This window comes from Rutilus rutilus (genome assembly GCF_951802725.1).
Source record: "Rutilus rutilus genome assembly, chromosome: 8".
In the NCBI taxonomy this organism is placed as follows: Eukaryota; Metazoa; Chordata; class Actinopteri; order Cypriniformes; family Leuciscidae; genus Rutilus; species Rutilus rutilus.
The window spans coordinates 21,962,233-21,974,761 of NC_140222.1; the positions used below are offsets into that span (position 1 = coordinate 21,962,233).

At 37.6% G+C, this 12,529-nt stretch overlaps 1 protein-coding gene across 1 annotated transcript in view; it reads right to left on the reverse strand.

Moving 5' to 3' along the window:
• Window positions 1-12,529, reverse strand: part of insrb (insulin receptor b) — a 70,890-nt gene that overhangs the window by 14,308 nt on the left and 44,053 nt on the right. Inside the window, exon 3 of the mRNA XM_084416849.1 lies at window positions 1,077-1,398. Within this exon, the coding sequence (XP_084272975.1) occupies window positions 1,077-1,398 (322 nt within the window). The remainder of the gene's footprint in view (window positions 1-1,076; window positions 1,399-12,529) is intronic.

Here is a 12,529-nt window from a genome sequence, read left to right on the forward strand (position 1 = left end):
AAATAAATGAATCCTTTAATTAAATAGTTTAAATACTGATATAACATTATAATTCAATCATATTTGATTTTTAATTTTATAAAATTAACATTAGCATTAACATTAACATTTAGAAATGTATGCATAACAGTAATAATAATTACCATTGAGAATAATAATTACAAAAACCCTATAAAATAAAATGTCTGGATACATTACGCTAGCAAAAATTTAGAGAGAAAATGTGACAATGCTATATATACATATTAGGGCTGTCAAAAGATTAATCGCGATTAATCGCATCCAAAATAAAAGTTTGTGTTTACATAATATATGTGTGTGTACTGTGTATAATTATTTTGTATATATCAATACACACACATGCATGTATATATTTAAGAAATATTTGCATACATATACTGTATATATTTATATATAATTTATATTATATATAAATATAATTTTTTTATATATAATTTACACATTTTTCTTAAATATATACAAGCATGTGTGTGTATTGATATATACAAAATAATACACAGTACACACACATATATTATGTAAACACAAACTTTTATTTTGGATGCGATTAATCGCGATTAATCTTTTGACAGCCCTAATATATATATATATATATATATATATATATATATATATATATATATATATATATATATATATATATATATATATATATATATATATACATAAGATATTTCTTAAAACGTCTTTATTTTCTTTCAAATTCAGAACATTATTTCGGACTTTTCCTTGTGATTTCACGGTGAAATATGACCTGTGAACTCGTTTCTGAATGCTACACTGATTCTTGCTGTTAACATTCCCTGACATATTCCCTGCCGTGGACAAAAGCGTCTCCTCGCGACCGTCTCGGCCTTTTAATTCAACTCTGTCTTCTCTTGTGATACATTCATCTACCTCTGAGTTCCTAAATCTCATTCTGTGCTCCTGAAAAGTCTCTGTTCCTCATCAACTCATTCCAACATCAATCTGATTTGAGTTGACTGTGAAGTGTAATGCTGTTTAACGGTTGGCAGTCTTGCTCCTGTAGTTAAAAACAAAAAGCCGGTACGTACGTGGTGGAGTTCATGGTGGTGTATCCAGACGGGCATTCTGGGATACAGGCCCCGTTGTGGATGACGTACTCGTGGCAGTCGCCGCTCTTGCCCTTGCACTGATTGTGGAGGTCCTGGCAGAATTTTAAGGACACGCAGCGCCATCCCTTGAAGGTGTAGTATCCCAGCGGGCAACGCTCCACGCACGCTTCGCCGAACAGGAAGTTGCGACAAGCTACGCATTTGGTTGCGTTCCCTGGCAAAGAGCAGCCGCCCAGACACTGATCGTGACAGCACTCCTTATGGGGGGTGCAGGCACCGTGGGCACATTCGGAAGGACAAACTGTGATGGGGAAAAGAGAGAAAAGAACAAACATAACTTATTAGATTCATTTTACAACAGGCAAATACACTGCTTTTCATGCACTGGTCAGAGATATTGGGCTTACCATAACATGTTTAAAACTAGTGGAAAGAAAACATCCAAAATACACTTTTATTATTTTATTGCACTTTATCTTTTTGCATCTGTAGATTTTAGCTACAAAACATTTGTTTAATGTTGCCAATGCTTTGTCAATGTTTTAATATGCCTTCATTTTTCAGCTCTTTATCGCTTCATTAAAATTAAGCAAAAGAAACGGACAAATGTTTTTGTGAGCTCGCCGCGGGATTCGCGGGAATCTCTTAAGTGAGAACGAGAAGATTAACGCTTACAGGCTTCCGTACATCGACCGCACGCAGCGTCTTCTGGGATTTCTAACGGTTCGATTCTCTCATGTCTGTATTCGTGTGGCATTTAAAGATGGCCGCCGAGTGAAATGACTTGCCCTAAAAGGACTGGTTCAGGCGCTGCCAAAATAAAAGTCCCGTCACTGTCAAAATAAAAGCCCACTTCTGACACTTAACAGCCAATGGCAAAAATTCGGCCATGGCGACATGTCGGTTCACCACTAGTGATGACCTCTAGAGTAAAAACCTTTGACTTTGACAAGAATTTTGGCTTTACCCAATGTTCAATGTTAGATAATGCCTCATTTGCAAATTTAAACATTATTTGAACATTTTGTATCACAAGTTTTCTGAAATATCAATCAACTGGGGAAGCATGGCAATATCTATTAGTAATATTTGTACCCTATTCACCAGTCTTGCCTTAAGGAAAACATTATTTCTTGGTTTTTGGGCTGAAATAAACAACATCCGTTGACCACAAAATCACGTTAATGAAAACAAATGTGATAAAATCCACAAAAGTGGATCTGAGGTCAGTTGCATCATTGTACGCCTTTATTCAGCAGGAAGGAAGTGATTCAGAGTCGTGTTTGGCCGCAGGGCCATCTGGAAGTGAAGCTTGTGCATCGCAGGGTGCGAAAATAAATGAATACAGCAGTCTGTAAGTCATCTTCCTCGTCTCACACTCACACTAGCTGCCTGCTAGACCACAACAAAGACACAGCGTGTTCCAGAAACATGTCAAGAATAGCACGCAACAACAGTAGCAGAAGTACAACAGTATACACAGAATATGCCGGTATACTACATTTGCAAGATACAAACAGCTCACACTTCTGCTGTTTCCCATAATGCAATGCACTTGACTTTCAATTTCTAGTATGTTGAATCGGACCAGAAATAATACATTTGTACTATTTGTTCCCACTATTTTTTTTAAAGAAAATATCCTGTATACAATATATAGTCCACAGTATGGAAGATATAGAAATGTTTAGAAATGTTTTTTTTGTTTTTTTACTTAAATTTTAGTACTGGTCTACACGCATTTAAGATTCCATAAATTTTAAATAATACAATCAAACATAACCACATTTACATAAAAGACCCATTTAAGATTATAAACGTGCGGCAATGCAACCCGTCACTAAATTCATCCTGATTCATCCTCGAGTTTGGCGGAGATGTCGGACACAGCCGGCCTTCCAGGTTACAGCGCAGAGGCAAATCTGTTGGACTTCATTAATGCCATAAAACACTCCATCATGTGACACTGGGCCGCCCCACAGGAGCAAAACAACATGGACCCTTCTGCCTGTCAGCGACGGGGCGGACCATATCACCGCCTGACTGAAATATGATGGGGCACCCGAAAGGTGACGGGATTGGGAATTGGGGGGTGTGCAGTTCAAAACCGATGAGAAGCAGAAAAAGGAAGAATAAAAGAAAGAAACAAAAAGGCAGAATTCCTGAAATTTAGCTAAATATGTCAATCTGGGGCGTTAAATACACCTTAACAAGCATATAAAACCACTGTCTGCCATTATAACCACAAACCAAAATCCTGGCCTTCAAAAATATGCCAGGAAACTTAATATCAGCAAACTAGGGATGTGTAGGAATAATTGCACCAATACTGTGTCTGATTCATTTTGTAAAGAATTATTATAACATTTTTTCTTTAATTTTGCTAGCGATATTAATTTCAAATCAGATTATATATATTATTTTTGTGTATTAGTAATCATTATATAGATGCCTATAAATAAACATAAAATTTATAATAATAATAATAATATATTTCTTAATATTTTACATGATTACAAATATCATAATACAGTAGTCAACATTTTAAGTGGATCAAAACCTTTCATTAAAAGTTATACATGAATTTTGAACAATACCCCTTCTTGTCTTAGGATAACTTTGATGAACTTTTTTGATCACTTCAAATGTTGACTACTGTATATAATATCTATACAATTAATTGGGAATTAATATAATAATTTTGCTAGTGATATCAAATTTGAATCAGATTTAAAAAAGAATGATGAATAAAGTTGGTCTCCATTTTTTAAATCATGAAAACATAAAAATAATATTTGTATTATTTTTGGCCAATAATATTTAGTAGTAAAAATCAGACTAATTTTACTAGTAAAACATAAGACCACTGTCTGCTTCCATTGCAAGGACCAACCACGTTCACGCACTCCAAAACCGTTAATCCGACTCCAGATCCAATCAAAGCTCCAGTCCATGTTTCCGCAGCAGCCTCAGATCCGCCCTCACCCTTAACCAATGTTTTTGCTGTCCGTGGAAGGCAGCCATTCAATGGCCTCTTCCAGCAGAGAGAGAGATCCGCCCAGCGTTAACCCCCGACGCGCCGGCAGACAGGACGGCAGACGGATGCAGAGGGAATACACGAGGACAGGCAGGAGCGAGCATGCAGACGGGCGCAGCCTCCACTTTCGCAGCATTCCTCACATACGCCAGCGATTGCGGACCGCGTAACCCTGCACAAACCCCCCTCCCTCCTCCACAGCAGTCTCCCCAAGGTTGATCCCTCTGGAAACACACACATCTTCTTCTCTGCGGCCTTTGTAGTCCCTCCTGCTTTCATTCATAAGCATTGTGTGGGATCTGATGTCTGATCTCGAGCTCTGTCATTGGCCATCAAAAATATTCTGCAAGCATATACCATTAAAAATGCTAAACACTATAAGTTTTGTTTATGCATTTAATTTAGCATTATAACGGTTTAAATCTGTAACCACACACCCCTCTCTTCAAAATCCTGGCCTTCAAACATACGTCAGGAAACCTGATGTCAGCAAAGTAGGGATGTGTAGGAAAAATGCACCAACTAATTGTCAATTTATTTTATTGTAGTTTTTTCATGACAAAATGTGTGATGTTTAAGTAGGCGTTAGGCTGTGCCAAATATGAATAAATCCCAATTTTGCAAGCAATACAAAATTTGAATCAGATTTACAAAATAGTCATCAAATTTACATACATCTCTCTCTCTCTCTCTCTCTCTCTCTCTCTCTCTCTCTATGCATACAGTGTGTGTTATGCTGTGCCAAATATGATGGTGTCCATGTAGCATTGTTAAAATTATAATACAATATGATATAGTATACAATAATTATGTTACAATATAATATCTCCAACAATAACTAATATTAGTAAAAAAAAAAACATAATTACACACAATATATTATTAATTGTATAAAATGAATAATAATAAGAGATTTTATCATCTTAAATACCTTACTTTGTTGCCAAATAGATTCAAAATACTTATGGCAAGTAAATTGTTTTTATTGTTTATTCACTAAATAAAAGTGAAAAACTACTACTTGGTCAAAATCCCACTTTTTAAGGCAGAGCAATTACATATCAATACTGAATACATCATCAAAAGGCTGAAAAATAGAGACGTAATTGGTTTAGCTATATTGCTGAGCCCTAGTGACATCTGTGAGCGACACGAACCATAAACACGCTTCCCTATTTTCACTCTGAGGTCACGGGTCAGTGTTCACCGAGAACTCATGCGGATTCCCCATAAAAACACGCTAATGCATTCACACATGCATGCTGGGGCAGTTGGATGGCGTTTTACTATATTTGGCCGCTCTCGCAAGTCTCAGGCCTCAAAAGATTTACTGTAAACGCTACTGATGATTTGTTCAGAGGCGCGGCTTACGAGAGCCGAGGCAGAGCGAGGAAGTCGGGGGAGGGAAGGTGTAGAAATGTAAACAAAACAAACCCGTAAATACGGGAGGGAAGAAAGCCTCGAGGCGCCGGAGTCACGTGGTTAGAAGAAAGGAAGGAAAGAAAGCACTGGAACACGGCTGAAGGTACAACACACATACACACATAAATGTGACAAACACGCTGTCCGGGGTGACCCGTCATTCAAGGTTCATCGGTCCAAGAACTCGACAAACAAAAACAAGCTTCAGAAGAGTCGCCGAGGCCGCTGATATCACCAGATTACGCAATGCAGGTGAACAGGAAGTGCAAAGGTGATTCGGTATCAGTGTCATAAATTCCAAGGAGTTCACAAGCAAAAACAATTAAGCCTAATTTCACATTTGCACACAAGGAAGTCTTGATTCAGCAAGCTCTGAATCAACATGCACCAAGGCTACATTTTTCTATACATCCTAATTATTCCTTAACAAACATGTATTCATTACGAGCTCATTGTTTCTGCCTTAAATTAATACATTGTTCGTTAACTATGCGATTTGTATATGTACATTTCTGAAATACATAACTTGGACACAGCTAGTCACCTCTGATAATGTAGACACATTCATTTTCTGTAAAGCTGCTTTGAAACAATATGTATTGTGAAAAGCGCTATACAAATAAATATGAATTGAAGTCTTTGAAGAATCCGTATATATGAAAGAACAATTGAAATAGTTCATTGAAACCCAACCGATCGATCAGAGGACATTGTTTCTGCACTTTAAGGGTGCAAGTGTGCACACTTCAGTGCAGGAGTGAGTTGTGGACCTGCTTGGGCAAGTTGTGGGAGTGTCTGTCGTGAACACACATCCCAACACACCTGAACGGCAAACACATGAGCAAGGGCAGAGCGTCCATGTCAATCAAAACGCTACAACACTCCTATTGCCATTTTCTGAACAGAATTGGATATTGAAGGAATGGGATTCACATGGATTATTAGTCATTCCTAATTGATTAGACTTCATTGGTTCGTGCCAATTTTGAAGGTCCCCCTGCGTTGGGCGCCAGGTTTTGCGTCAAAGCATTATAAAACACAATATGAAATTAGCAATTTTCGCATTTGCATTGCGCAGTCTAAACATCCTGTAGCTCAAACAGTAAAGCGTTGGTGCTTGCAACGCCAAAGTCATGGGTTCGATTCCCAGGGAAAGCAAGAACTGATAAGAATGTAAAAATGTGTACCTTGAAATGCAATGTATGTCGTTTTGGATAAAAGCGTCTGCCAAATGCATAACTGTAAATGTAAAAATTGGTCCAAAGAGTTCCATCACGCACTTAAAGGGATACTCCACTTTTTTTGGAAATAGGCTCATTTTACAACTCCCCCAGAGTTAAACAGTTGAGTTTTACCGTTTTTGAATCCATTCAGCCGATCTCCGGGTCTGGCGGTACCACTTTTAGCATAGCTTAGCATAGATCATTGAATCGGACAGGACCATTAGCATCTCTCTAAAAAAAATGACCAAAGAGTTTCGATATTTTTACCTATTTAAAACTTGACTCTTCTGTAGTTACATCGTGTACTAAGACTGACGGAAAATGTAAAGTTGCGATTTTCTAGGCTGATATGGCTAGGAACTATACTCTCATTCCTGCGTAATAATCAAGAAACTTTGCTGCCGTACCATGAGTGCAGCAGGCGTAATGATATGACGCAGCGCTTGAGGCACTTACAATGGAATTGAATGAGGCCAATCCATAAATGTTAAAATACACATTTATTGGCCACAAGACAAACAATGGGTTAACATGATTTAAATATTTAAAAAAAAACATGTAATAATATTTTCTGTGTAGTTATAACCAATTTTACAACTTTGTTGCCACAAAATGGAAGAAATGTATTTTATTGTAAATTTTTTTCTATCACCAACTCGTATCAGCTGTTTTGCTGTGCCAAACATGAACATCCATACTAATTTTGGTAGTGATATAAAATTGGAACCTGCGATTTTCATATTTGTGGTCGGTAATATTTAAAATTAGGCCACCACCAGCGTTTTTTTTACGAATAATTTGGTGTATGAATATCTGAACATGCTGAATATCAAAAGAACGAACAAACCCTCTGCTTTTGAACAAAACAACACGTTTATAGTAGTTTAATAAAAAAAAGCAACACTGTGAACAAAAAGCTGAGAAATCCACGTTTTTCTCAAAGACTACAACCTATATAAGCAAGTATATAAACTTTTTTTTTTTTGGTTCAACAAATACACAGAAGAATTAAATGTAAGTGCTTTTATAAAATTATAAGCTACATATTTCTGGCTTTTAAATCCTCCAAAATTCTCATTATAAGTGCATCACTTTAACCTTGGTTTTGGGCAAATTTAAGAGGTGTTTTAGCCATGAAGCTCACACACTGTGCGCACAAGGAAGTGTTTTGAGAGACGTTTCTCATATTGCAGTTGGGGTTTCCCCCCCCATATTTGGCATAATTAAATGCTAACCAATTTTAAATGTCTAACTATCCTTCACGCCCAGACCACTGAACAATTAACTCGTCAATGTAGAATTTTAAATGCTAACTTTATGCATGACTGTCCCTGAACTCGAGCAGGTGAACTCGAGAAGAGGAGAAAACAACGCAAAAAAAACAGGCAAAGGTTAGAGTCTCTTCGCAACCAAAGCGATAAAATCTAATTAGGCCGATCAAAAAAAGAACATTCTCCAATCGTTAATCGAATGCCGTTTGACACCAGTTTCAGGTCAATGACAAGAATTCGATTAAGGCACCATAAGCAGGGGACAAACGGACCATCAAGGCCATGCAGGATGTTCTGTGGCCGAAACACTGATTCAGTTAAAGGTTCCAGCAGAAGAACCGAAAGTCACCGGTTATCTAGATGGCTCTTCCGTGAGGGCACGTGTCTGGAAAAGGTTACTCACAGCAGCTGTTCTTACAGTGAGTCACGGTCTGTTGCTCAGTCTATCTGCTCTTCTGAAACGGTTTCTTTTCTCAGGTAGTTTGCGAATGCATAGCAACACAAGATTATTAAGCCACATTTTTGAGAGTAAAGAAGTGATATCTTCTCCAGTCTAAATTGAAAGTCTGTGTATCACAAAATAATGGCAACTAAACATCTTTCTATTGAGTTTCACAGGCTGCACGTAACAACATGCAATGTAGTCTGATTCGCGAACAAATGACTCGAGCCGATTCTTTTTAGTGAATCCAAAACACACAGTGCAACCAGTGATTTCAGAGTAAGAGTTGTGTGTTTTTGATTGACTAAAAAGAAGTCATTTGATCATGGATTAGCCTTTATATGTTTTTAATTAACGAAAAAGGACCAGTTTGTTCATGAAATGAATGAACCAGTTCTTTTAATTAATCATTCAAACCCACAAACTCAGGAGTTACTGTTCAAATCCTTCTATTTGTTCATGAGTTTGCAGTACTTTTTTTGCTCACCAGCCACTAGTGGTTTTCCAAAGTTACTCGCCACTCAGCATTTTCACTCGCCACAATTTTGACATTGATACCATGGGGAAAAACTGCCATATAGATATTTTTAATACTATCTCATAATTTGACAGCAGGTATTAGGCTGCTGTCACTTTAAGATCTGACGCACAGATCCATTATACTGTTACACATGCGTTTTCCTTCTCTAATGTTTATGTTCACTTTAAACTGTGTTTTCGGGGATACTCACCAGGACCGGCATTTTGACATTAATTTGTGTGTATTTGATGTTTAAGTGCAATAAGCGGAGAAAAATAACTTAATTTAGTACTCAGAGGCGGCTTTATATCCACGCACTTTGGATGTGGGCACAAAATCTGCAGGAATGAGTAAAATTGTGCGCAATATGCACAATCCCACGCCACAATTCAAGCCCTGTAACACCGACAATATTCACCCGGAGCAAATTAAACGCATGAGTGAGGGAGGCGGGTTTGTTTGTCAACTCTAGATGAGAGAGAGCGAGAAACCGCAGCTGGTATCGTGTATCTATTCCACGGAAAATGAGTATTGGAAGCGTTTCAGATATTTCAGTATCGATATGTATTGAAAAATCGATATTTTTGACAACACTTTTTTTAAAAATACTACAATTGAAAAATGTATACTATTATATTTGTAAATTTGGTTGGCCAAATGTCAAGCCCTGAATGTTAATGTCAAGCCCTGTATGGTATAATTTTAAGTATAGTTAAAGGGATACTTCACCGATGAGCATTAAGCTTTGTATCAGTAGAAACCCGGTAGTATTTTCGAATGACCGTGCTTCCCTCCCTCATGTCCCCCTGAGACGAGAGATTTCTGTATTGTGTGTCTGGAAAAAAACCTCAAAAATCATCATTTAGCATCATCTGAGGCTTTTTTGTCCAGAGGCGAGAGACTACAGCCAGTAGGAGGAGCTCGTTCCGCATGTCTTCAACCCGCCCATAGGGGGATCTCACGATAAAACGCTGTCTTTTCAGTTTCGAGTCGACTAGTAGCCTAGTTGCATCATTTCTTCCGATACTGCCCTCTGTTACCGGTAGGCGTGGCTTGGGAGTGTTCTCGTAGGACAGCGAAGCAAGTGCATTCTGGGAGTTGTTGTCTTTTATCCACATGAGCCAAAAATACATTTTCTGGCTTTTCTCAGTCTAGAAGGCACCAACTTCTAAAATAATTTCTCATTTCTACTACATAAATGACCCAATTTAAATACTCATTCATCTTTCCAGCGGTGAAATATCCCTTTAAAATAAAAATGTACACAAGAAATGCAAAGGTGATGACAAAAACCACTGTCTATCAGGAGGCAATGGTTGTTCTTGCCGCCATTGATGAAAACTGTTTTCCCACTTCTCCTTTGTGTCCAGAATGGAGCAAGCCGGACTTGAGACTCGGATGACAGATAGAACCGGCCCATGAATATCAACTGGGGGAAAGGGAAATGATTACAATTCAACCTGCACAGAGACAGTCTCATCAGGAACGCCACTGTCGAGGAGACGTGAACGTTACAGCAGACGGAAAACGCAAGCGAAATGTGAAACGTACAGTGCATCCATCCATCGGTTTAAAAAGATGGCTTTGGTTGCCAACCTTCTGTAAGCGCCCTATGTTAAGGAAACCAATATACTAGCTTGAAATAGCTTAGCCTCTTAACCTACCATAATGCCGTATGAATTGGACTTTGGTGGAAAAAAAATATATTAGCTTAATCCGTGCAACTAGATCACCTCAGTTTAAAAGAGCTAGTCATGAACAGGGCATATTTTTCAGCCTCAAAGCAAACTGAATACGCCATTATCTTCTCAAATGAACAAACGAAGAGAATCTGAACTCAGGGAACGTCTGGGATTCAGGGTGGCCTTTCTGCAGGTGGAATTGCGGCGTTCCAAGACACCGTGCCAAATGAGGACAGCAGGGAAAACAAATCTTGAGCCTTTGCCTCTTTTTTTTTTGTGTGTTTTTTTGGCCGGACTATGTGGGAAGGTTAACAGAAAATGGAGACCGAATAAATCCAGTGCGAGTGCGTGAGATCCCATCTGATTGGATTTAAGGCAGTGCAGTAAGGAGACTCCAGAGAGCAGCAGCGGAGCGGAGATTAGGGAAAGGTCTGCTGTGTGTGTACATGTGCGGACAGGGCTGATGGGAAGGGTTGGGCTGACCCTGCTCTAGAAACGGCTGCAGTGCAGATACCGAGCTGCTTCATATTCACGACGCAGCACAGCGAGCCAGACGCGCTCCGTTCACGGCCCTCGGTCTGGGATCGCCTGCTTCTCTCTCCCGCAAACCCGTTCGAGAGCTAGATGGTTTCCAGGGTTACGGTGCTATCCGAATAATCTGGTTTCCTTGTCAGTGACCTCTGGGTGAGCAGGGGAAAGGGTTGCGGATTTGATTGCACAGGTGCTGTGATTTCCAGATGGCTGTAGCACTGTAACCAGAGGTGGAGAGCGTGAACTTTTCCCCTAATGTACTTTTTTTCCCTTATGACTTTTCCAAATCTTAGTCCAGATGCTCATACCTCTCAAAAAAACATTCATTTGCATTCACTTTTATCCAAAGCGACATATACAGTCCATTCAAGATATAAATTATATCATCAATATGTGAAATTACAAAAAAAATGGATAAAAACAAAAACAAAAGATAAATTAATAATTGTAATGAAAACAGTGTTGATGAAAATATGATGACATTAAACCACCACAAAATATTAAGTTTAAAATTGTAATTGATAATGAAAAATATTCATCACAATGATAAATTATTTTAATTAAAAAATTGCATTTTTCTCGTCAACAAGGTTTTTTTTATTTTTTCATTGATAATCAAAAATATGCATCACAATGATAAATTATTTTAACTTTAACATAGCACATTGATAATATTTTGCAGGTTTTTTTCCGTTATATTTTCGTCAACATTACGTTTTTTTTAAATGTTGGCATTGATCATTAAAAATACTTATTACAATTTTAATTTAAAAAGTATTGAAGAATTTGACAAATAAATACTGCAAAATATTATCAATGTAGTTTTTTGGAAAAGAAAAATGGACATTTGTAATAATCCAATAGTCAATCATCACAGGTATTTTAGTCAAATGTACTTTGACAAATTAATATGACATGATCAAATACTGACTAACTTTTAAAGTGATTTTCGTCAAAAGAAATTATGAAAAACAAAAAACAGTAAAATTCGACAATGTATTGAACCCATTTCTTTGCCGTCTACAAGTTTAACTACATATCTTCACGTAATTTCGCTTACTGTAAAAGAATAAACAAAAAAACATTTATTTGAACATTTTCTAAACATGATTTTATGCAGCTTTCTTGTTCACGTGTTTTGTAATATTTTTGCGTTTATAATATTCTCGTCTCCAGACCTTTTCAGGTCATTCTTAAAAAAAAGAAGAAGTAACAAACAAAAAGAAGTTATAAAAAGTGGAGGACGGAGTTACACATCAAAGTTTAATACTTAGGGTTACGGTTCTTTAGTATAACAATTATAA